Source organism: Mobula birostris, chromosome 17 (assembly GCF_030028105.1).
Source record: "Mobula birostris isolate sMobBir1 chromosome 17, sMobBir1.hap1, whole genome shotgun sequence".
Lineage (NCBI taxonomy): Eukaryota > Metazoa > Chordata > Chondrichthyes > Myliobatiformes > Myliobatidae > Mobula > Mobula birostris.
The window spans coordinates 56,863,477-56,890,331 of NC_092386.1; the positions used below are offsets into that span (position 1 = coordinate 56,863,477).

Consider the following 26,855-nt stretch of genomic DNA (forward strand, 5'->3'; position numbering starts at 1 on the left):
GTGAGAAGCACGGAAGAACATCTGGTGAAACTTCTGAAATGCCTGTTTTGCTGCCGCTGCTACCGTGCGATCCAGAATCTCCGGAGCGGAAGGCCCCAAATCCTCGGCTTTGCTTGTTGCTGGCGGCCGGGGTTGGGGTCGAAGCCCTCGGCAGAGATTGTGCTCGGTGCTCGGTGTCGGAGGGCTGGTCGGAGGCTTGAAGTTTTCGGACGGACTCGGAGTCGGCAGTGGTCGGGTGCTTCCAAGGTGCTGTGTCGGCAAGTTTGCAGCGCTGGAGGTTCATGGCAGGGAGAGTTTTTCTTCCTTCTACTGTCTGCGTGAGATAATGGGGCTATCGGGACTTTGAGACTTTTTTTTACCGTGCCCATGGTCTGCTCTTTATCAAATTACGGTATTGCTTTGCACTGCTGTAACTATATGTTACAATTATATGGTTTTTTGTCAGTTTTAGTCTTGGTCTGTCTTGTGTTTCTGTGATATCATACTGGAGGAACATTGTATCATTTCTGAATGCATGCATTTCTAAATGACAATAAATGAGGACTGAGTGTCCTCATAATCTAATCTAATCTAAAAACTGCTCTTCACCAGTCCCCATTCTGAGAAGAAATTTACAATCACCACTCTCTGCTTCCTCCCTCCAAGGCAATTTTGAATCCACCCAACTAGTCTCCCTTGAAACCATGGAATTTAGCTGACCAGACCAGCCCACCATTTGGAACCTTCATGAAGGCCTTACTAAAGTCCAAGCATTCACTGCCCTAACGTCATTGTTTTTGGTTACCTCTCAAAGAACTCTGGAGGTTTTGATAAGGATGATTTACCATATGTAAGGGGTTTCTTCTTTTATGTTACTGTGTAGGCTAATCAAAATGGCTTCTTTGTTGTGTTAACTGCTGAGAAAGTTCTCTCTCTAGCAGCTTGTTTGGGTTATAAAGAGAGTTGGGATTTGCTAACCAATTGGGATAGATGTCATTCTTTCTTGTGTGTCTGTAAGCTATTGTTTTTTGTGGGCTTTGGGGCAGAAAGCACGATGGGGACAGGGAGAGTGGATGTGATGCTGTAAACTGGCCGATGGAACGGACCCCGAGCAGGAGTCTGAGGCCCAGGGTCTTCAGCGAGGAGAGGAGACGAAGACAGACTCGTGTGGAGCGTCTGGTCGACCACTGTGGTTGGTTCCAGACGACGGGTCGAGGAGGTCGGAGGGGATCGAATGGTGGAAAGAGGACCCCATTACTTGAACTCCAACTGCTGTGCACGAAGTGGTTGAACTTTGATAAGTTTGGCACCTTTTACTTTCCTTTTATATTTTATCTCTATTAATTACATATTTCCAGTAATATCTCTAAATTGTAATTATTTAATCGCATATGGTGTATTGTCTGTTATTTGGCAGGGTGGGTACATCACACAGCATCTGCACAAACTTGATTACCCAGTTTGGCGGGGCCGAAGGCTGCTCCTCCTAGACGAGTTGAGCAAGCCTGAGGCTTACCAGGGGGCTACACATACATAGAGCCCTAATAACTCCTCCTAATCAGACTTGTCTATCCAAATACTTAAAAATTCTGTCCTTCAGAATTCGCTCCAGTAAACACAGGAAAAATATTCATTAAAAATCTTACCCATCTCTTGTGGCTGAGGACATAGGCAACCTACTCTCTGTGTAGCCACCATTTGACTCTTAATATAACTAGAGAACCTTTTGGGAATTTTCTTAACCTTGCCTGCCAGATCCATCTTATACAGTCTCTTTGCCCTTCTTCTTCTCTCTTAAGCGTATTCTTAATCTTTTTATCGCCTTCAAGGGATTCACTCTTTCCCAATCTCCTAAACACAATGTATGCTTCCTTTTTCTTGACAGAAAACCTCAATATCCCTTGTCAGCCAAGGTTCCTTAAACTTGGCAGGTTTATCCTTTGCCCTAAGGGAAACCTGCTACCCCTGGGTTCTTGATATCTCAACTTCTACAAGCCTCCCAGTTGCTTTGCATTCCTTTTTCTTCAAACAGGCCTTCTCACTCTACCTCTTTTAAATCCTGCCAAATTCCCTCAAATTTGGCCCTACTCCCATTTATTCCTAACCTGTGGACATGTCCTATCCTTTCCTACCATTATGTTAAAACTAATAGAATTATGATCACAAGAGCCAAGGTGCTCCCTGACTGCCAATTCAGTTACTGGCCCTGCCTCGTTGCCAAAGAAGAGGTCCAATATTGCACTCTCCTGAGCAGGGATCCTTTATATATTAATAAAGGAAACTTTCCTGGACACATTTCTCAAATCGCACCCCAACCAGGCCGTTAACACTCTGAAAATTGAGCTGACAGATCTTCCTCATAATTCCCTTGTGTAATCCTCACTCCCCAATAATCTCCCTCCAGGCACCTATTCCTGTAAGTGACAGAAATGCTGCACCTGCCCACTCACCTCTTCACTCAACTCCATTCACGGCCCCAAACAGTCCTTCCAGGTGAGGCAAAACCTCACCTTCAAATCTGTTGGGGTCACCTGTTGTATCCTGTGCTCCCGATGTGGCCTCTTCTACATCGGTGAAACCCTATGTAAATTGGGGGACCGTTTTGTTGAACACCTCAGCTCCATCTGCCAAATGCAGTATTTCCTGATGGGCAACTCTTTAAATTCCAATCCCCATTCCCATTCCAACATGTCGGTCCATGGCCTCCCCTTCAGCCACAATGAAGCCACTCTCAGGGTGGAAGAGTACACCTCCTATTTCATCTGGGTAGCCCCTAACCTGATGGCATGAATGTTGATTTCTCCTTCTGGTATTTTTTTCTTTTCCCCTTCTCCTTCCTTCTTATTCCCTCTCTGGCCTTTTATGCCCTCTCCTCATCTGCCTGCCACCTCCCCCGGTGCCCTTCCTTCTTTGTTTTTTTCCAAGGTCCGCACTCCTCACCTCTCTGATTCCTTCTTCTCAAGCCCTTGACCTTTCTCTGTTATAACTATAACATCCCAATCCCCAGAGCCGATACACACACTGAGATCTTCTGCCTTACCTGTTAAACCTCGTACATTGAAATAACTGCAGTTTAACTGAGTATTCTTTTCTCTCCCCTTACTGTGCCCCTGGTTCTCTTGATCACAAAACTTTTTTTCTTGCTGGTTACTGCTTTATGCCAAGGTTTAATTCAGGAATCATTCCTTTAGACTTGAAAATGATACATGCTATTCTGAGTAAAGGTCAGAAACTGAGAATATAACTAGATAGCCTAAACTGAGTGAACAGTTGACCAGTCAATCAGAGGAAACTAGTAAGAAAGGCAAGTCTTGTTTAATGAAACAGAATCTTCAGAGAGGTAATAAATAAAGGTGTTACTAAAATGGAATTCCAGAATATATTTGATAAACTTTAGAAATTAAGGAAATTGTTCATCTAGTTTAGAAATTGGTGAAGTAATAGAAGCTTGCATGTATAGATGCCAGAAAGGCACTTAAATTGGCAAGATGTGACCAATACCCCCTGCAAGGATCTGTGTTGTGCTGACAGCTATTCACTGAATTTATAACAAACTCAGATGAGTGGATGGAGGACTATGTGTTCAGTTGATTAGGTGAATGGGTAAAAGTGTGCACAACTGTGATCAGTATAGGCAAATGTGAGATAATCTACTGTGCCTCTTAAGTCAAGAACAGAATAATGTCCAAATGATAAAATGCCAGAAGAAGTTGAAGTCTAAGAAAATTCTGGGTCCATGTACATAGACCATTAACAGGCATGGTCAGGCATTGAAAACAGACAAAAATGGTGACTTCTTCTTCCACCTTCCCTGTAGCTTAAAAGATTTGTTTTTGTCTGCATCCCAGTTCTTGTGAAGGTCTTCTACCTGAAGCGTTAATTGTGTTTCTCTTCTAACAGATGTGGTCTGACCTGTTGAGTATCTTTAACATTCTCTAGTTTTGTTTTATATAATTTCGAGCAGTATGTCATGGAGTTTAAAAGGTAGTTTAGAAAGTAGAGTTTTGTTCAATCACATAAAGATATTGAAGGAACCTGAAATGTTAGACAAAGTCAAACTATATTGTGATTTCTAGGACTGAGAGGCATAACTAAAAATTATTGTCACAGGAATGAAGTGAGGAAATACTTTGACAGGCATTGTTTGGTGGGAATTTGGAATTCACTTCCACAAGTAAAAGGTGATGCCAAGACAATTGTTGGATGAGTCTTTCATAAACCAAAAGGTACAGTGTTTAGTTTTTAAAATCAGAAAGCAGGCTAAGGGAGAAGGAATTTGTGGAAGTAGATTAGGTAAGGGGATACCATCAAATCCTAATATTCCAGCCCTGCTCTGTCTCAGAAGAAGATGACACCAGTGAAAAGTGCTACCCAGGATGACGATGGTTCACAAAACTCACTTCTTTTATACCACCTTTTTCTTTCAAATGTGGTTTTGTTACTGCTGGAGCCTGTGATCTACATCTTAGTGGTGCGATCCAGTGTTTTGCTGTCTCCAAGGGCTTTCCGTGAAGCATTGAGCAAAGCATATGACATTGAGGCCAAGAAGCCTGGAGACAGGGCGCAAGCCCATGATGGACTCCATTTCTTGTTGATCTCACTGATTAAAGCATCAAGGAGTATTGAAATCATCGAGGCGAGTGTGGAAGCGAGTGGGTGTTCAGCACCGATCTCCTGCCTCTCACTTGCTGCTGCCAGAGGAAGGTCCCTGCATTCAAGTGATCTCTCTCTCTCCCTCGATGCTGTCAGAGGCTGGTGTTGGAGTTCTGCGTCTTGGCAAGGTACAATCGATGCAGTTGTGGATTGGACTCTGTATTCATGTTATGATGTGTTTCTGGTTTCTGGTGGCTCCTCTTTTTGTTGCTATTATGGGTGAACTTGAATTGGGGCGGCCTGCAGATAACGAACACTGAGATTACGCTAGAACTCTTTTCATTTTGTGTTTTTTGCTTGTTTTTTAATTGCCATCTGTGCAATTTGTTCTCTTTTGTGTATGGGGGGATGCGTTTAATGTTTTTTTTCTATGAATGGGTTCCATGGTTTTCTTTGTTTCATGGTTGTCTGTGGGGAAGATGAATCTTAGGTTTGTATACTGTATACTGTATACTTTGATAATAAATGTACTTTGAATCTTTGGTCACAGACTTCTCTAATGATTGTGAACTTACTCCCCTCCATAGTGCAATGTTTCTGTGCCTGTACCCCTCCTAGTGCAATCTTGTATTCTTCAGATTCTAAAGATGGAACCACTCCAGTAAGGGTTGTACTATTGATTTGCATGGTGCACCTTGTGTGATCGAATATCTGGTATGTGTGTGAGCTCTGAGATGCGGAATCGGACGTGAGGTTGTTTCACAGTATGTGAGAATAGGGTGAGTCGTCCCAACACCTATGAAAAATAATGTACCTTAGTGACTACCTGACAGTGGCTCTAATGTCCACTGTTGTGAAGTGCTTTGAAAGGCTGGTCATGGCACACCTCAACTCGACCTGATCCAGTCCATTGCAGATGACACCTCCACTAGTCCTGCATTTCGGACTGAGATCCTTCATCAGGGCTGGAAAAAAAGATGAGAAGTCAGAGTAAGAAAGTGGGGGGAGGGTAGGAAGAACCACGAGATGATAGGTGAAACCGGAAGGGGGAGGGGTGAAGTAAAGAGGTGGGGTTGATTTTATAAAGAGATACAGGGCTGGAGAATGGGGAATCTGACAGGAGAGGGCAGAAGGCTATGGAAGAAAGAAAGCGGGGGGGGGGTGGGGGGAAGAGCACCGGAGGGAGGTGATAGGCAGATAAGGAGATAAAGTGAGAGAGGAACATGGGAATGGGGAATGGTGAAGGAGAGTTGGAGGAGGGACATTACCAGAAGTTCAAGAAATTAATGTTCACACCATCTGGTTGGAGGCTGCCCAGATGGAATATAAGGTGTTTCTCCTCCAACCCGAGTGTGGCCTCATCATGACAGTAGGGGAGGCCATGAATTGACATGTTGCTATGGGAATGGGAAGTGGAATTAAAGTGGGCGGCCAGTGGGAGATCCCACTTTTTCTGGTGGATGGAACTCAGCAAAGCAGTCTCCCAATCTGCGTTGGATCTCCCCAATATACAGGAAGCCACACAGGGAGCACCAAATACAGTAGATGACCCCAACAGACTCATAGGTGAAGTGTCACCTCACCTAGAAGGACTGTTTGAGGCCCTGAATGGTAGTGAGGGAAGAGGTGTAGGGGCAAATGTAGCACTTGTTCTGCTTGCAAGGGTAAGTGCCAGAAGGGTGATCCATGAGGAGGGACAAATGGACAAGGGAGTCACATAGGGAGCAATCCCTACAGAATGCAGTAAGCAGAGGGAGGGAAAGATGTGCTTGGTGGTGGGATTCCACTGGAGATGGCGGAAGTTCCAGAGAGTTATGTGCTGGATGTGGAGGGGTGATAGGCGAAGACAAGAGGAACCTGCTCCCTGTTGGGGTGGCAGGAGGATGGGGTGAGGACAGACTTGTGCGAAAAGGAAGCAATGAGATTGAGGACAGTGTTGTTGGTAGAGGAAAGGAACTCCCTTTCTTTGAAGAAAGAGGACACCTCCTTAGTTCTTGAATGGAAAAACCTCATCCTAAGGGCAGATGCAGCAGAGGTGGAAGAATTGGGAGAATGGTATGGGATTTTTACAAGTAACAGTGTGGGAAGTCCATGTTGCTGTGAGAGTCAGTGGTTTATAATAGACTTCAGTAGATAAGCTGCCTTCATAGATAGAGACAGAGAGATCGAGGAAGGGGAGAGACATGTCAGAAATGGACCAGGTAAATGTGAGGGCCGGGTGGAAGTTGGAGGCAAATTTGATGAAGTTGACGAGCTCCACATGGGTGCAAGGAGCAGCGCCAATGCAGTCGTCGATGTAGTGTAGGAAAGGTTGGGGAGTGATACCAGTGTAGACTTGAAACGTAGACTGTTCTCATGTGAGTGCCCATGGCTACATCTTTTGTTTGAAGGAATTGGGAGATGCCAAAGGAGAAATTACTGGGAGTGAGGATGTTCCACTAGACGCAGGAGAGTGGTAGTGGAGGGGAACTGGTTGGGTCTGGTGTCCATAAAGAATGGAGAGCTTTGAGGCCTTCCTGGTGGGGGATGGAGGTATATAGGGACTGGACATCCATAGTGAAAATAAGATGATTGGGCTAGGGGAACTTGAAATTTTTGAAAAGGTCAAGAGCATGCGAAGTCTCATGGATGTAGGTAAGAAGAGACTGAATCAGGGGAGATAAAACTGATTCGAGGTATGCAGATATAATTTCAGTGGGGCAGGAACAAGCAGAAGCAATGGGTCTACCTGGACAGGCAGGTTTATGGATCTTGGGTAGAAGGTAGAAATGCAGGGTGAGATTAGTAGCAGTGGATGGGAGATCCTCGGCATTAATTTGGTTGGTGATGCTGTGGGAGGCAATGGCCTGGTGTTTCTTAGTGGGGTCCTGTTCGAGGGGTAAGTAGTGGAGGTGTCTGAGAGTTGTCATTGGGCCTCCACAAGGTAGAGGTCAGTACGCCAGACTACTACAGCACCTCCCTTATCTGCGGGTTTGATGGTGAGGTTAGGATTAGTGTGGAGAGAGAGTGGAGAGCAAAGCGTTCGCAAAGGGTGAGGTTGGAATAGGAGAGAGGAGTGTTGAAATCTAGATGGTTGATGTCCTGTCAGCAGTTGACAATCAAAAGTTTGAGAGCAGACAGAAGACCAGGGCAAGGTGTCCAGGAAGAGGAGGGGGTTGAAGACAGGAGAAGAGGTCGTTGGTGCAGAGTGGAGATTCCTTGCCAAAGAAATAGGCTCAGTGTCATGGCGGGCACGGAATTCACTGAGGTCTGTGCGCAAGGGACAAAGGTGAGGCCCTTACTGAGGACAGAATGTTCTGCCTCAGAGAGGGGAAGGTTGGAGGGGATGGTGAAAACCCAGCATGGACGAGAGCTGGGATTGGAGGGAGAGAAGGGGGGTTTGCGGTGTTCCGGGAAAGTGGGGTGAGAGGAACATGGAGTATTCGAAGACCCACGAGCTGGCAATGGAACCTGAAAGAGACAGGATTGAAGAGTGGGTGGTGGTGGAAGGGGAGACGGGGTTTCCAGTGGCAGCACGTGAAGTCCCTGCCCGGAGGTCAAGGCTGGAGTCAGAGTTTGAGGTTTCGCAATCAGCACTTTGGAGGTGTCGTTGGAACCCTCATTGATGGCGATGGACTCCGGGTTCTGATTCTGCTCAGGATCGTTAGAACTGTTGAGGTTGGTAGCAGGGATTGCGGTCCAGAGACGCCTGGGCCTGCCAGCATAGGAGATGACAGGCTCTGTGGTCTGTTCCCCCTGGTTCCTTCCTCCTTCCCTTTCTCCTCTGGTCTACTCTCCTCTCCAATCAGATTCCTTCCTCTCCAGCCCTTTACCTTTCCCACCCACCTGGATTCACCTATCACCTTCCATCTAGCTTCCTTCCGCTCCCTGCACCTTTTTATTCTAGCATCTTATCCCTTCCTTTCCGGTTTTGAAGTAGGGTCTCGGCCCGAAATGTTGACTGTTTATTCATCTCCATAGATGCTGCCTGATCTGAGTTGCTTGAGATTATACAATTGAAACTGGAATTGGTTTATTATTGTCTCATGTACTGAGATACAGTAAAAAGTTTGTCTTGCAAACTGCTCATACAGATCAGATCAGGCCAATAACAGTGCTTTGAAGTAGAACAAGATAAAACAATAACTGTACAGAATAAAGTGTAACAGCTACAGAGAAAGTTCAGGTAAACATCTTGCTCTCAGGTGCAAGATCATAAGAAGGGAGACTGTGAGGTCAAGAGTCCAACTTGTTGTACTAGGGAGTTATGAAGTAGTCTTATAACAGTGGGGTAGAAACTGTTCTTGAGCCTGGTGGTATGTGCTTAACTAATACAAATGCTTAGAGTTGCCATACTCATCTTGTGTTTGACTCTGTGTTCATTCTGATGAGGCCATTCTCCAAGTATTTTATCTTCCGCCCTCCACCTTTGCTGATCTGGCCTTGCCAGAGGGTTGTTTTGCTCCCTACCCTGATGTTAAGCTCATCAGGAGAATCAGTTTGTCCCTCATTGACTTGTGGATCAGGATCTTTTCTAAGTTAGAGCTGAAGTCCTTCTTGGCTTCTTCTGAACCTTCCAACAAGATGTTGCTGCGTGTTAAGAGTGAGCTGAAAATCATAATGCAATCATTAATTCTGCTGATGAGTTGCTGACTTCCTGAAGTAGCACATTCTTGATGATGAAGCTCACTTCATGAAGTGTGCTTTCATTTTTCAGTTTGTCCCTCCAGAAGAAGGTGTACCCGCACTGATCTTTAAATTGGCCATCTCTTGCACATTGAGTCCCATTCTGAGCAATGATGTTGATGTCAAAGTATAAGAGCTTTATAAATGCAGACCAGAACTCTTTTAATTGACTGAGGATCCTGATATTCCAAGTCTTGATCTTCAAAGTGTACAGGAGGTGCACTTTGAGAGGTAGTTTATAACATGAGGTAGTGGTTGCATATCAGTTACTACACAGCCCTAACAGTCTTTATGCAACAGTAGAAGAGACCAGAATGACCAGAAACCAATTTCTGCATTAATGGAGGTATGTGTAGATGCTGCCTAGTATTCAAATATTTCTCACATACACATGTGGACTTAGGCACAGAAGCCCTTCCCTTCTTAACGATGCACCTGTCTACATTTTGGTAACTTAGGCAACCAGCTCTTAACCCTGACTGTAAACCAGGCCTTACTCCAAGTCTCTGGTTCCATCTGCACACTTAGCAGGAGTCTTCATCTCTGGCTCTGTCTGCACACTTAACCATGCTGGTCCTTGGCTATGACCACACACCAAAGCTCCCCGAATGCATCAACACACTTAACTGAGCCACAGCCCCTGAATCTGAATATAACCACAGTGGTCCTTACCTCCACTTTGTTGTTATGCATTGGGGTGCAATTGTTATTTTCAAGGTTTGGAACCTGTTATGTTTAATGAGGCATCTCTTTGTAGAGCTGAGCAGCAATAACAAACCCACCATTCAGGAAAATTTGGATGAGGTTTAATATCAAGATGTTTAAATACATTTTTAGTTCCACTTGGGATAAAATTACCCACACATCAATGAGTAGCATATAAAGGAAGTCGTGGCCAGAGAATGCACATAAATCCTACTGATTCAAAAACCTGAAAAACCTTCAAAAGTAGATCAACATCTTATTTAAGCCTTGTTATGAACCATCCAGGAGGTCACAGGGAAATCTGTGCTATCATGCTGTAAACAACATGTAGCTCAGATTCACCAGGATCACTGGTATCATTAACATCCAAATGGTGGTAATGACTCTGCCTCTCCACAACACACCACAACACCACAACAACACAGAAAACAACACCATCACTTACAGACAAAGATGCAAATTAAGAGAAGATTATTTGGTTCCATGTAGCAACCTCTCACCTCCTTGTTTATCATGAGTTTGTCTTAAAAAATATTTTGCTTCCCCTGACATTTTAAGGTGAAAGCAGAAAAAAAATTAGCTCATCTATGCCGTAATGGGAAAGCTCTTATTTTCAGATAGTCATCACTAGTTCCATATTCTTCCATAAGAAACATCTTCTCCACATTCACACCACGAAGACACCTCAAAAACTTGTAGTTTGTCAAATATCTTAATCTATAATCCTTATTTAAGATTCAATTAGTAATTAAATAATATTTTGTTATTTCAGATACTTGTATTGGTATATTTTAATATGCTTGGGTCCTTCTGACTGAGATTCTGGCGTCTGTATTGTGAAGAGATTTTGTGATGAAACTAATGGCAAACAATTTTTATTTACGATATATGATTTAACTAAATAAATGTTAGTGTGTTTGACAGTGAGGAGGATAGTGTTGAATTGGAGAACAATATTGATCAGCTGGCAAATTGCACAGAACAATGGCTTAATTTCAATAAGTGATGGTCCAATTATGAGAAAGGACTGGATATATTGGGATTGTTTTTCCTGGAGCAGAGGAGGCTGAGAGAGGCCCTGATGGAGGTGTACAAAATTATGAATGGCATGGACAGCCTGGATTGTAAGGAATGTCATCTTGTAACGGAGATGAAATGAAATTACCAACCAACAACTGCAGTATACGCCATTCTTTCTTGTAGTTTCTAGAATTTAGCATCCTTTCAGTATGAAATATTTATGATAGAGTTTAGAATTTAAAATTCTTTGTGACACTATAGCAATTTAAAAAATTGCCCAAGGATAAACTATCTCGTTTTTATTCGGATATATCTCTCTTTTGTGATAGATTTAATAATGGTGAAACTTCACTAATTCATATGTTTTGGACATGTCCGAGTCTTGGGAAATATTGGAAGGAGGTATTTCAAACTTTTTCTGTACACTTCAAAGTAAATTTTAAGCCTAACCTTTTGACCGCTTTATTCGGTATTGTTGGAGGAAAAGATATTATTCTGGAGACATCTGATTTGCACATTTTGGCTTTTATGTCTCTTATAGCTAAGAGGACGCTCTTGCTTAAAAGGAAGGACGTCGTTCCGACCACTCACGCTCAATGGTTACATGATGTTATGTCATGTTTTAAATTTAGAAAAGATCCATTGTTCAATTTCTGAATCTAGCCAAGACTTTCACACATGGTGTGGACCATTTTTGAACTATTTTCAAAATCTTTGATTTGTTGTTAAAGTACAGATGTTCGCTAATAACATATTTCACTATATTATAAGGATAAGGATTTTTTTTCCTTCTTTCTTTCTTTACTAAGCAGCTTCGACTTTGGTAGTGGGTTTAGATTTTTTTTCTGTATAATAATAAAATTATCATATTTCAATAGTATGATTTAATATAATTTACATGAATATAGAGTAATAAGGTTGCAAGTGTGATTCAAATATGTATTGGTATTATCTTATCTTTTTTGACTTATATACTTCTTGTACTCTGCATTCTTTACGTAGAAATGAATAAAATATTGAAAAAGAAAAGAAAAGAAAAATTGCTATTATACTCAAATAATCACAGGTAAGCAGGTATGAAAGATTTCTAAAGACAACCTTCGTCCTTTACTGTTTTCAAGGATTCAGTAACATTGATTTGGAAATCCAGAATTAATTCCATTCCTACCATGAAATTCTTTCTATGACCAACAATTTTTCAATAAGGTTGTAAACTAATTTAATTAATAAAATAAGCTGACTGGACTCAATGTGGAATTTCTTATTTCCTTATTATATAAAGTTCAGACTGGGAGTATGCATATAGTATCCAAAATGAGAACTTCAACAAGAGAATCAGCAATCTTTTTTTATTTCACTATTCCATCCTTATTCTCTTTTTCAAACTAAATTAACTCACCTTCTTTCTAGCCTGCTGTTCTTTTGTGGAGTGGGCCTTCACGTGTTTTCTGAGCGAGCTTGGATCAGTATACCGTTTAGTACAGCCAGGGATCTGACATGCATATGGTTTCTAAAACAAGAGAGAAAACAGCACCAGTATTAGTACAGCAAACGTTAGTTGGAAGTGGGTTTTCAAAATGAATGCTGCTGTACTGTACCCTGGTCTAATCTCAGACTAATCGACTTCACCTGCACAGGACGTACATCAGAGTCAGACATGCAAGATCTTAAGTAAGGGTCAAAGGTTGCTGACAGACACCCATTTTCCAATTATGAATATTTTAACAATGTACCTCATATGGCTGCATGCTAACCATTAATCAGAATGATATGACTACTAAAATAAATGTTATTAAGAATTCACAAAGTTCTGTTCTTCCATAACTTTACCATCTTTATGACTTCAATTTTTCAATGAAAACTTGCAGCCGACTTCTGTAATTATTGTAATTATATACTTACAATTATTTTAGCCCATGAGACTCAGCAGCATAGTCAGAAACGATTAGCAACAGAAAGCATTTAGGGTCTCAGTTCAAGAAACAGCAGAAAGGTCCATGTACAGTATCTGAGCAGTATGATTAAAAACAAATTAAGTCTGCTAGGAAAGAGAGAAAACAAAGGCAGAGGTAAGAAATTAGTTCTGATGCACAGAGAGTTTAGAATGTTGATGGTTTTCTTCCAAAAAATTTTGTGTAACTCTTCTTTACAACTACAGTTGTCATCTGGTAAACAACGATTTAAGGAGGAATAACTCTGGGGAAATGGTACATAAGGAGGGTACATTGAAAGAGTCCAATTACAAATGTTTATTTAGGAGAGAGAGTAATCCTACACGGAAAACTTAAAGCATCACTTTAGTATAAGGACTTTTTAATTAGTTCAACCATCACTTTCTTCCCTACGGAACTGAAATATGTCAAAGAGTCACAGAGAGATACAGCACAGGAATAGGTCTCATAGCCCAACATGTCCATGCTGAACTTTTTCGTATGCCAGGTCTGTTTTGCCCTATGCATAGCCTAATTAAATGCCTCTAAGTTTCAAAAGCACAATCCATTCCAATTTTTGTGCTTACTCTATTTTACATAGTGCTTTGTAAATCATAATAAATTGCTGTGTCCCTTCATGGTTGTTTTGTGAAAATTACAGATCTGTTTTGTCTGTCTACTGACCCACCTGCTAACAGAAACTGTATTTCCTTACTTATAATTTTAAAATTCTGTGTATTTTTGAAGACCTCTATTAAATATTCTTTTAAGCATCAATACTTTGTGAGCTGTTCCAGCTTTTCTAATGTTTCCACATAACAGATCCATTATCTTTGGAATTGTTCTAGTAAATTTCCTCTTCATCCCCTCTAAGGTCTTGACATCTTACCCACAAGAGTGATGATTCTCCATCTGTTCATAATATTGTGCTGAACTACCATAAGTTTTGGATAATTAGAGCAGCATAATTCTAAAAGAAAGACCAGACCAATTATGTTTTTCCTGTTTGAACAATACTGATTTTGAAAGAGCTGTTTATTTTGGACAGGATATGTACTTTTCTTTCTGATACATGATAGTTCTTTTACCAAGGACCAAGGATGCAAAATTAAATAGAAGATATTTGCAAAGGAACAAAATTTCTTTGCAGAGAGTTGTGAGGCTGCAGAATTCAATTCAGAACTAGAAGCTGATGTAGAGATCATATCCGTTTTCAAGATTGGATTGGACAGAAAGCTGAAGCAAAAGGGAATAGGATGCTTAAGATTGATTTAGCAACTTGATCAAATGAAGGGGGAGTTCTGAGATGAACAATTTGAGATGTGTTGATTTAAGGTATACCTATACAGTTAATTCTACTGACACCAACAGCAACTGCACAGTAGCGCACCTTTCTTATTCTTTGGAACTTCTACAAATTTCTCACACACTTCCCCCTCCAAAGCAGGTAGTTCAAAATCTCTCAAAATTTACACAAGGGAGCTGGGAGGTGAAGAAGGTTCATGTAGATTGTAAACTTAGACTTGAGAGAATAAGGTGAGAGGCCAAAAATTATTTTTATGTTTCTATGTCTTACTTATTATTAGGTAATAATAATTAAGACTTAGAAACAATAAAATTAGTCTTAATTTTATCTCTTCGTTAACTTAACTGGAAAAGTTTTCATTAATGAAGAGATAAAAATTTGTGTTAGATATTACTGCATGTAACCAAATATTAAAAGATTTCATCATACGAAGTGCATCATTTCCGTAATGAGAAATGACTTGGACTCATTTTCCTAGATCTTCAAAAAGTGTCATATCTATAGTTTTATGACAACACAGTCAGAGAACAGTTACAAAGGAGCCCGTGTAAGAAGAATACCCGCAGTTTCTTTCCTTTCAGATTGTCTCATTTTGAACACGACTATTAAGCCTGCTATCTCAGCCCCATATCACTCACAGAATAAAATATTTCTTCCTCATGTCACTTTGGTTCTTTTTCTAATATCCCTTGGATCACACATCCTCCAAAAAAGAGAACAATTCTCTTTACGTATCCTTTCTACATACATTATGATTTTAAATGTTTCCATCAAATTGCTTAGCAACCTTGCCTGCTCCAGGGAGAGCTACATGAGCTATGAAACTAAAGTCTCTGGAATTATGGCGGTAAATCCTCTGCACTTTCTTAAAAGGCTTCACATCTTTCTTAGTGTGTGTTCCTAGAACAGAACACAATATCCCATTTTTGGCTGAAACCATTGTTTTAACAAAATTTTATCATAACTTTGTCATTTCTGGACTCTAAGGCTCTACAGTATTTATAAACTCTGGGGTCCTGTATTTTAGTTTAAATCTATTTCCATGCATTATTTCAATTTGTGCAATTACACCCTTATTTCAAAAGACTGAGTTAAAGAATCTCATATGATCATAATAAGTACAAAGCTGTGATGATCAAATGGTTTTGATAGGATTGTATTTTTTTTCAGTAAGAACTAAATGTGATAAATCAGAATTTTTTTTTACTACATTCAGCCCTTGCTAACTTTTTAAAGGTCAAAAGATTATATTAGTTGTTGATTAAAATCAGATTAGTACCAATTATTTAATGAGCTTGTGACAGCATATAAGGCAAAAAGCTTTAGTACTTAATATCAATAGGTTTAAAATAATTTCCCAAATAATATTTAAAAATTATTAAGGATGGTGATCATCATTTTGCATGCACGTTTTTGCTTAATAAGTAATAATTATAATAAATGCAAAAGTTTTTCAGGACCTTGTATGTGAGTATCACTGCACTTATAACAGAATTGTAACAATTGAAGAACAAATAAAAAAATTAGATTTAGGATTATGTAACTATTTTTGATCAAGGTTACTACTATTGAGAATAAATTACCAAATAATTTATTTCTTAACAATGTAGGATATTAGTTTCTTAACCCAGAGATGCTTACAGTGTCTAGATGTGTTCTCTGGTGCTTGGCACGGTCACTCGAGTTGCTAAAAGCTTTTTGGCAGCCTGGATGCTGACAAAGGTAAGGCTTTTCTCCTGTATGACTTCGTAGGTGAATCTTGAGATTTTCCAGTCTTGAAAATGCCTTATTACAGCCTTCAAACTATGGGAAAAGATTTGAAAAATTATTGTTAGAAAAAGAACATTAGGATGCAAATTTCTGTCAGGAAATGTAGGAATTCAAATCTTCATTTCCAATAAAATTAACTTACAAGTTTCTTCTAAATCGTAAATAATCTGTTGTTATTTTCCAATCTATTCATGAGTATCATTTGTACACATCTCTTAAGGAATCAAGGTCATCCAGTGGCTGATAGGGTCACATAGGGTCAAAAGTATGTTTCTCTCATTGTTTCTTTTCAATCCTAGTTCATGTAAGGTTTCCTTGATCCCTGTCACAATTCCCATCATATGCATGTTTGTTTTAGTTACTTGTTTTTGAATGAGATGTCTTGTAAACATAACAGAAATGTGATAAACTTGCAGGATATGCTTCTGAGTTTTTAAACCTGCTTATTTTGAATAAATGCAATCAATTGATAGATAAGAATCCAAATAAACCTTGTTACTTTTGTTGTTTCCCATGCCATTCAATAAGAGATGCTGAATTTCATTCATAGGTACTAATCTGCTTGGTCCAACCAAGCAGAGTCCACTGCTAAGAAGACCCACCAGCGCCTTTACTTCCTGAGAAAACTAAGGAAATTTGGCCTGTCCCCTAAAACCCTCACTAATTTTTATAGATGCACCGTAGAAAGCATTCTTCTAGGGTGCATCACAACCTGGTATGGAAGTTGTCCTGTCCAAGACGGAAGAAGCTGCAGAAGATCGTGAACACGGAGCAGCACATCACACAAACCAATCTTCCATCCTTGGACTCACTTTACACCGCACACTGTCGGAGCAGTGCTGCCAGGATAATCAAGGACACGACCCACGCAGCCAACACACTTTTTGTCCCTCCTCCCTCTGGGAGAAGGCTCAGGAGCTTGAAGATTCGTACGGCCAGATTTGGAAACAGCTCCTTTCCGACTGTGATGAGACTGCTGAATGGATCCTGACCCGGATCTGGGCCGTACCCTCCAAATATCTGGACCTGTCTCTCGGTTTTTTTGCACTACCTTTCTTTGCATTTTTTAATTTTCTATTTATAATTTATAATTTAAATTTTTAATATTTACTATCGATTTGTAATCCAGGGAGCGGGAAGCACAGAATCAAATATCGCTGTGATGATTGTATGTTCTAGTATCAAATTGTTTGGCGACAATGAAGTATAAAGTATTAAGTAATACACAATGTTGTGAAGAAAACCTTTATGTTAATTAGACATGCATTTTTGTTGAAATTCACTGAGGAAATTGGGGAATTGAAAAAAAATTCATGTTACACAATTGGGGTGCATACATGCACCCTCCATTTGCTTCGAACAAAAAGATCTCGACCTTCATGCTTTGCTTAATTTGCACAATTTCTCTCATCAAATTTTACAGTGGAATGTTAATTCTGGTAATAAATAGCTTACCTTTGTAATGATGTGTTAGTTGTTAAAGCAATGCTAATCAACCTATTTGGTATAGAAAGGGAAAAACTGAATGGTGAGAGAATAGTTTTAACTATGAGGGGTGATTGATAAGTTTGTAACCTAAGGTAGAAGCAGTCAATTTTAGAAAACCTAGCACATTTATTTTTCCTACATTTACACACTTAGTCCAGTGGTCGTGGAGCATACGGATCCCTTCTTTGTAGAAGTCAGCGTCTTGGACATCCAGTAAGTGGTCCACAGCAGGGGTGATTGAAATGTTTGTGGCCTAAAGTAGAAGGAGATGAGGAGAAACTTCAAACTTTCTGCATTTCCACTCAGCGTTGAACTGCAAGTGAATGTAACAAGAGCTGTATAGCTCATCTCCTTCTTCCTTAGTCATAGTCATAGCCATACTTTATTGATCCCAGGGGGAAATTAGGCCACAAACTTATCAATCACCCCTGCTGTGGACCACCTGGAGGTCCATGATGCTCTCATTACATGCACATGCAGTTCAGCTGTCTGAGTGATAATGCAGAAAGTTTGAAGTTAATAACTCCACTCCCTCTACCTTAGGCCACGAACTTATCAATCACCCCTGCTGTGGACCACTTCTACAAAGAAGGGATCCGTATGCTCCACGACCGCTGGACTAAGTGTGTACATGTAGGAGGAGACTATGTTAAAAAATAAATGTGCTAGGTTTTCTAAAATTGACTCCTTCTACCTTAGGCCACGAACTTATCAACCACCCCTTGTAAAATGGTATATTGCAGATTGTTCTATTCTATCAAATCCATAATCATCACTGAAAACACTGCATTTGAACAACCATTTTCAGTGCATAACAAACCAAATATCCTATTAAATATTGAGCAAAAAGAGAGCTATTAATAGAGCACAGTTGTTAGGGTGAATTAAGCTAATTATTACACAGTAATGTTTATAACCTCTGCATATTTTTGACCAGATCTAGAAATCCCAGATGAGTTGCAAGTCAGATATTGATGAATCTTATCTCCACCCCCACTGATAGATTAGCCCTCAACCCCTCAGTTTTACATGAGGGAAAACGGTGACCCCATATATTTCATAGGGCTACTGACCCTTTCGAATAAAGTGTTCAGGCAACTACCTAGTCTTATGGGAATGTTTAAATTATGTGTTAGCATTTTCATATGTTTTTAATTAGGCATTTTAAATACTTTTGTTTAAACCTTTAATTGAATTTATAATTATCTGAAACATCTGACGTCCTTGGGATCATGTAATCCATAAAATCCCAAGTGGAGGATCAATTTCAGATGCTCTAGTAAAAGGTAAGTTAATTCCTCCTCTGCAATATCACCCATCTATGCCCGTCTCTGCTGCTGTAATCCTTACCCATGTCTTTCAGACCCAATGATTATATTGCTTACCTCACTAATTTATAACATTCTATTATTTGTAAATCTCACAAATGTATTTTCCAATTTTATTCTGTTCAACCATTAGGGTAAATTCTGCTCAGCCTTTCCATGCAGATTAAGTTAAGGCTGACTGAACTTGTCCTGAAGTACTGCTCAAGTTTTGGTTAACCATAATTTCAGCCCTCGCTGCTTACACGGACTTCTAGATTCCCATCACTTTTAATTTAACATTCTTGTCTTTCCATTTAAATCTCTTCATTGTTTTGCTTTTTACACGCTTAGGGACCATGACTCCCTGATCCGCCTTTTGTTTCCATCAATTCTTCTCCTTATAGCACTGTATTTATTCTGTATCTTCCTTTCCAACCTCAGGGACACAAGCGATTTTTCCAGGTGATTCACTTATACTTCTTTCAATCTAGTATATTTTCACTATGATCTCCTTCTTATTGGAGACTGACTGAATGCCTTGTGGAGCACTTCTGTTCAGTCTGCAGAGGTGATCTTGAACGTCCTGTTGCCTGACTCTTTAATTTTCCATTCCTCTCCCACTTTGACCTTCCTGCACTATGAGGCCAGATGCAAGCTTCAGGAAAGCATATCATTCTTCATCTGGACATGTTACATCCTCCTGGACTCAATATTGAATTTAGGTAACCTGACACCTCTCTCTGAATCAACCATTTATCTGTGAGACTTACTCAGTTCAATTGAGACTTACTCTTTTTTTTAACTTATTTTTTCTCTCTACGAGTGGACGATATGCCCACCTGACCTGCCAGTTGTGACGTCTTGCTCTGCATTTGGCAACTTCTACCTTCATTTGTCTGTTTTTTTGCCTTTGTACTTGCTCTGAAACTGCTCTTGCTCCTGTTCATTCAATGACCAGATTATCCTGTATACAATTTACCCTCGTCGTCACGTCCTCTCCTACCATCCCTGCAGCTTACCGAGCTTCCTTTCGACCCATCCCTGTACTGATGAAGCAATTTCAGTCTGAAACTTTTCACTGTTTCTTTCCTCTGGATAAACTATTGAATGCATCCAACATTTTTTGTATTTTTTTTATTTTAAATTTCCTATATCTGCAGTTTTTATTAAGATTCTTAAATTCAGGACTGCAATGTTCAGCGAAATGAGTTGCTCCCTTCAATTAGAAACCATAAAAAGCATAGAAAAACTACAGCACAGAAACAGGCCCTTTGGCCCTTCTTGGCTGTGCCGAACCATTTTCTGCCTAGTCCCACTGACCTGCACATGGACCACATCCCTCCATACACCTCCCATCCATGTATCTGTCCAATTTATTATTAAATGTTAAAAAAGAACCTGCATTTACCACCTCGTCTGGCAGCTCATTCCACACTCCCACTACTCTCTGTGTGAAGAAGCCCCCAGTAATGTTCCCTTTAAACTTTTCCCCGCTCACACTTAACCCATGTCCTCTGGTTTTTTTCTCCCCTTGCCTCAGTGAAAAAAGCCTGCTTGCATTCACTCTATCTATACCCATCATAATTTTATATACCTCCATCAAATCTCCCCTCATTCTTCTACACTCCAGGGAATAAAGTCCTAACCTATTCAACCTTTCTCTGTAACTGAGTTTCTCAAGTCCCGGCAACATCCTTGTAAACCTTCTCTGCACTCTTTCAACCTTATTAATATCCTTCCTGTAATTTGGTGACCAAAACTGAACACGATATTCGAGATTTGGCCTCACCAATGCCTTATACAACCTCATCATAACTTTCCAGCTCTTATACTCAATACTTTGATTAATAAAGGCCAATGTACCAAAAGCTCTCTTTATGACCCTATCTATCTGTGACGCCACTTTTAGGGAATTTTGTATCTGTATTCCCAGATCCCTCTGTTCTACTGCACTCCTCAGTGCCTTACCATTTACCCTGTATGTTCTACCTTGGTTTGTCCTTCCAAAGTGCAATACCTCACACTTCTCTGTATTGAACTCCATCTGCCATTTTTCAGCCCATTTTTCCAGCTGGTCCAAGTCCCTCTGCAGGCTCTGAAAATCTTCCTCACTGTCTACTACACCTCCAATCTTTGTATCATCAGCAAATTTGCTGACCAATTTACCACATTATCATCCAGATCATTGATATAGATGACAAATAACAATGGACCCAGCACTGATCCCTGTGGCACAGCACTAGTCATAGGCCTCCACTCTGAGAAGCAATTCTCTACTACCACTCTTTGGCTTCTTCCATTGAGCCAATGTCTAATCCAATTTACTACCTCTCCATGTATACCTAGCGACTGAATTTTCCTAACGTACTTCCCATACGGGACCTTGTCAAAGGCCTTACTGAAGTCCATGTAGACAACATCCACTGCTTTCCCTTCATCCACTTTCCTGGTCACCTCGAAAAACTCCAATAGATTGATCAAGTATGACCTACCATGCACAAAGCCATGTTGACTCTCCCTAATAAGTCCCTGTCTATCCAAAAGCTTGTAGATTCTGTCTCTTAGTACTCCCTCCAATAACTTACACACTACTGACATCAAACTTACCGGCCTATAATTTCCCGGATTACTTTTCAATCCTTTTTTAAACAATGGAACAACGTGAGCCATTCTCCAATCCTCCGGCACCTCACCCGTAGACACCGACATTTTAAATATATCTGCCAGGGCCCCTGCAATTTCAACACTAGTCTCCTTCAAGGTCCGAGGGAATACCCTGTCAAGTCCTGGGGATTTAGCCATTTTAATTTGCCTCAAGATAGCAAGCACCTCCTCCTTTTCAATCTGTACAGTTTTCATGATTTCACTACTTGTTTCCCTTAATTCCATAGACTTCATGCCAGTTTCCTTAGTAAATACAGAAGCAAAAAACCCATTTAAGATCTCCCCCATTTCTTTTGGTTCCGCACATAGCCGACCACTCTGGTCTTCAAGAGGACCAATTTTATCCCTTACAAACCTTTTACTCTTAATATACCTGTAAAAACTCTTTGGATTATCCTTCACTTTGACTGCCAAGGCAACCTCATGTCTTCTTTTAGACCTCCTGATTTCCTTCTCAAGTATTTTCTTGCACTTTTTATACTCCTCAAGGCTTCCCACTTACCGATCACGTCCTTGCCAGAGAGCAACCTGTCCCAATCCACGCTTTTTAGATCCCTTCTCATTTCTTCAAATTTGGCCTTCTTAAAAATAATTGAAGTACAAATATCTGGTGTACTCTTCCTATCTAAAGTAAGATTAGGATTATTTTTCTCATAGGACAGTGTGCTGGATATCACTTTGTACTGAGAGCCTTTTCCTCCTCCTACCTGTTTTAGTAGCTGGTTCAATTCGTATGCTCTCCCTTCATTATTCCTATCATTTAGCACAGTGAGGCACTCAATAGCTTCCTCTTGCACTTTGCCAGTCCATCAGAGTCGAAGATGACTTACACATTAGGTCTCCATTGGTGCTGAGCCATGCCTGGAAGCAACTGGTCTGTGCAGAAGTTTTGACTTGGAGAATCAAAAAATTTTTAACTTAGAACAAGATCATTCATCCCATCATCTCTGTGCACTGATTGGAAAAAGTGCTGACCACTCTAATCCAACCTGCTAGCATCCCACCATCGCAGCATCCTCTGAGCAAGATTTTTTTCCCTTCATTTCTTCTAGTGATTCTATGCCACTTTAAATTTATGCCTCCCAGTTTGTACCTTAGAGAGAAAACAGTTTCTATTAAATATAACTTGTTAAAGGAGAATGAGATGTTCTGAAGTTTCAGTCAAAGTATTATCTATTATTACTTCTTTAGCTTAAATGATAATTAGTTAACATGTATAGTCCATGTAGTGCTTAACAGAAAAGCCTGAAGTCAAAGGTTTGCGAATTTCCACAGATTTACTTCTGCTGAACTGAAAAGAGTTTACCAGAAATATGGCAAAAACTAAGATGTCATATCTAAAAGGGAAGAAGTTCCCAAGTAAGGATGCTATTGTAGATTGCAAAAAGAAAATATATATCCAATGAAAGAACTTAGTAAGTTAGGGAGCATCCATGAAAAGAAATGGATAGTTGACATTTTGGGTCAAGACCCTTCACTCGGACCATTGAAGGGCATGGACCTGAAATACTGGCTATCTACTTCCCTCCACAGATTTTGCCTGGTCCACTGGGTTACCTCACAGCTCATTGTTCTTTTGCTCCAGATTCCAGCACCTACAGTCATTTGTGTCTCCACTCTGTGTTGTTATTGCAATAATCAGCTGCAAAGCTTGTCTGATACTGTCTATTCTGCACACTTCCAATGGGTGTTAATTCCCCTTCTTGATATGGCCTCCATTGTGACTCGAGCAATAAACAGGCATGCAGGCATCAGGAGTTATTCTGGAAATGACACACATAAAAGCCCCCAAAAAACAGGCCCTGGAAAATTGAATCATATGCCCTTTACTTGAAAAATAAACCCTGTTTCTAATATTTGCAAGGAGAAGTTGGTAGTGTCTGATTCTTGGGTTGTATCAGCTACAGCTTGGAAGAATGAGAAATGGCTTAAATGCATTAAATCCTGGCGCTTGACAGAGTGGCTGTGGGCTGACCATCAATCACACATTTACGCTAATCTTCCATTAATCTATTTTTTCTTTATTCTCCCCATATTCTCATCAATCCTCACATGATTCTATCACTCATATAGACACTAGAGGCAATGTACAGTGGCTAACTTGCACCCTCTGCAATGTGGGACAAAACCCATGCAGTCACAGCAAGATGTTTAGACTCAGGATTGAACCCAGGTCTTCAGTGCTGTGAGGCTACAGCTTTACTAACTAACAGAACAGGTTACTCACAGTCCTACTTCATATATTTGATTTTTGGATGTAAACAGTGGAGGGAAGAATGCTAACCGGGCTAGCATTTCCTGTGTTCAATGTTTTTGACTAGATTTTGAGTACCTCACTGGATATGGTAATCAAGGGCCTATTTAAATCCTCAATAAAAATTGTTATATTATTAACCCTTCAGCATCCTTTCTCGGCTGACACCAACTGGTAAGATGGTGGCACACTTGGACACAGCAGTATCTCGGGGGCCAACCAAAGATGTTTTTGTCTTTTTTAAACATCTTTTTTAGGATCGCAGGGAAACACTGGACATTAACAACTTCAGGTACTGCAAGTCTACCCCATCAGTGAGCTGCTCGTTGGCGGTGTAGCTGGAGGAGCCGGATTTGGCGCGGACCATGCAACAGGAAGGCATCAGAGTTGGTGCGTGAAGGCGGTGTGCAGTCTAACTGCAAGTGATTGGCTTGGATGATCGCAAGATCCTGACGGACATTGGTAATGTAAAATGCTGCAAGTCCATTTCCCTTGTTTATTGGTCAGACAAATGGCGGGGGAGCTGCGTGGCCTCGGTTGTAGTGAGGGCAGGGCCTCATGCTACAATCCAGGAGAGGAGACGCCGGAGGCAGTGTAGCGTGGTGTCCATGCTGGGTTTGGGGCTGGCCCCTCCCATTAGTGCTGTTCTCCAGTGTTCGATGGGTGGAATGACAAACTGGATTGCGTGCGTGCGCATGTTTGCCCACTGCTGAGAACTGGATTGTGTGTGTGTGTGCATATTTGTCTATCTACTGCTGAGAACTGCTGTTCTTGTTGATAACCTTCATGCACCATCAATTTACAGGACATATCACTCAGGGACTTGTGTGACTGTGTGTTTACTTGCTATCTTATATGTGCTATATGTGCCTTGTGCTGTGTATGACTGTTGGTACTGTGTTTTGCACCTTGGCCACAGAGGAACGATGTTTTGTTTGGCTCCATTCATGGGTTTTCATGTATGTTTGAATGATAACTAAACTTGAGCTTGAACCAACTTGTGTGAGTGATTTTCACTTAGTCTCCATCCAATTGTGGACAATTGGTTGTCTCTACCCAGCATTTTCTCTGCTATTTAAACATTCATGTTTTCTAGTTTTTGACCTGAAGAGCTAATTCTCTCCCCACATTCTGCTGAGTATTTCTAGCACTTTCTAATTTTATTTCAGGTATATAGCATTAAAGTTCAAAGTTCAAAGTAAATATATTATCAAAGTGCATATGGTTCACCATATACAACCCTGAGAATTATTTCCTTGCATGCATTCTCAGTAAATATACAAACCATAACAGAATCGGTGAAAGACTGTACCCAACTGAGCAGATAATCAACAAATGTGCAAAAGACAACAAACTGTGCAAATATAAAAAGAAAGAAAAAACAAGAAATTATAATAATAAATACTGTAAACAATAAATATCAGGAACATGAGATGAAGAGTCCATTAAAGTGAGTCCAAAGTTTGTAGGAATGGTTCGGTGACAGAGCAAGTGAAGTTATCCCCTCTGGTTCAAGAACTTGATGGTTGAGAGGAATAACTGTTCCTGAACCTGGTATTGTGGATCCTGAGGCCCCTGTACCATCTTCCTGACAGTGGCAGCAAGAAGAGAGCATTACCTGGGTGTTGGACATCCCTGATGATCGATGCTGCTTTTCTGTGAAAGTGCTCATATAAATGTGCTCAATTCAGATCCCCAATACTCCATGAAGAAAGTTGTCAGCCAAAATGTTGACTGTTTATTCATTTCCATTGATGCTGCCTGACCTGCTGAGTTCCTCCAACATTTGTGCGTATTGCTATAATTCTAATAAGGTATCTTTACAAATTCTAATAAGGTATCTTTACAGGTGACCTCTGTGGGGTGAGATTGAAAGGCAGTGGTGCTGGGGTTTGTGTTCCTAGAAAACAACCTATGTCATGACTTTCCATAATGTGAGTCAGTGTTATCTGAAAATTGGAAAGAAAGATAAATTTTCTGTTCATTTCCTTTTATTACAAATTCCATAAGGCCAAACTTTATTTATTTTTCAAGTTCTTGGTCATGATTTGTGAATTTCCATGAGGTTATCACACAAGTGTCTCCTGTATTTCTATATATCAGTCCTTTCAAACTATGTCCAACGTACCATCCACTATCCTAAATGACTGCTGCACCTGCATGTACTGTATTATTAGTTTTCAGAGATTGCACTTAAGAAAATCCAGATGTCTTTGAGCATCATTTTCAAATCCGTCACTTTTTGGAAATACTCACCATTTTTGTTTGTACACTAACATGGATTGTTGTGATGTGTGTTGTATCGTCTCCAGATGATATCGGACACAATCTCTACTGTGTAGAAGAGCGGTCCAGTTCTGTCCTTAATATTTTTGAGTATCCACTTTTAATCACCTCTGTAGTACCCCACCAGGACTGCTTGGTGAAACATCAAATCTCCTTGCTTGAGGAGCTTTCAATTTGTCTCATATGTTTGTGCTGCATAATTCTTCTGAGATTGGGTTTGAGGAGATGCAAGTGTGAGCAGAAGTGGCAACCTATGAACAGCATAGCCACTGAGTTGTTGGTTGTGGAGTGTGCTGCACTGCGATATGAAAGGAGGTCAATGGCAAGCTCCTGATTCAATGCACTGTAGTGTGCTCTGCTGACATTGCTCACAGGGTATTCTTTAGACTCTGGCAAAACTTTCCATCAAGCCACTTGTCGCTGGGTAGGATGGTGCAGATGTAATATGTCTCCTTCCATTTTCTTTCAGGAATGACTGAAAATGACCTCAGTGAACTGTGGTCCGTTATCACTGACTAACTGTTCTGGAACATCAGTCCTTGAGAAAAGGTTTCTCAACACTTCAACAGTGCATGAGGCTGTAGACCACAATGGATGTACTTCCTTTGGCCTTTGGGTACCCACCACTGCTCGAATTTTCTCAATACACTTGTGTAATCCATGTGCGTTGATGATGTGACCACAATAAGTAATGCTTGGTTTAAAGAATTCGCACTTGCTGATTCATGCTGTGAGCTCTGATCTACTTTCAGTATTGGGTTGATGGTGACCTTAAAATCACCAGAGATTCTAGCAGACCCATTCTTCTCGGGTACTAGGACTATTGGTATTGACCATGGGTTCCTTACAACATTGAAAAGAACTTCTTTACCCTCCAAGGGATCTCG

General features: G+C 40.6%; 1 protein-coding gene across 4 annotated transcripts in view; it reads right to left on the minus strand.

Moving 5' to 3' along the window:
- LOC140211696 (zinc finger protein GLIS3-like) overlaps window positions 1–26,855 on the minus strand; it is a 496,720-nt gene that overhangs the window by 156,931 nt on the left and 312,934 nt on the right. For all 4 annotated transcript variants that reach the window (XM_072281766.1, XM_072281767.1, XM_072281769.1 and 1 more), the window contains exons 5-6: window positions 15,841–16,002; window positions 12,362–12,472 (exon numbers count right to left, since the gene is read on the minus strand). In XM_072281766.1, coding sequence (XP_072137867.1) covers window positions 12,362–12,472; window positions 15,841–16,002 — 273 coding nt within the window. The remainder of the gene's footprint in view (window positions 1–12,361; window positions 12,473–15,840; window positions 16,003–26,855) is intronic.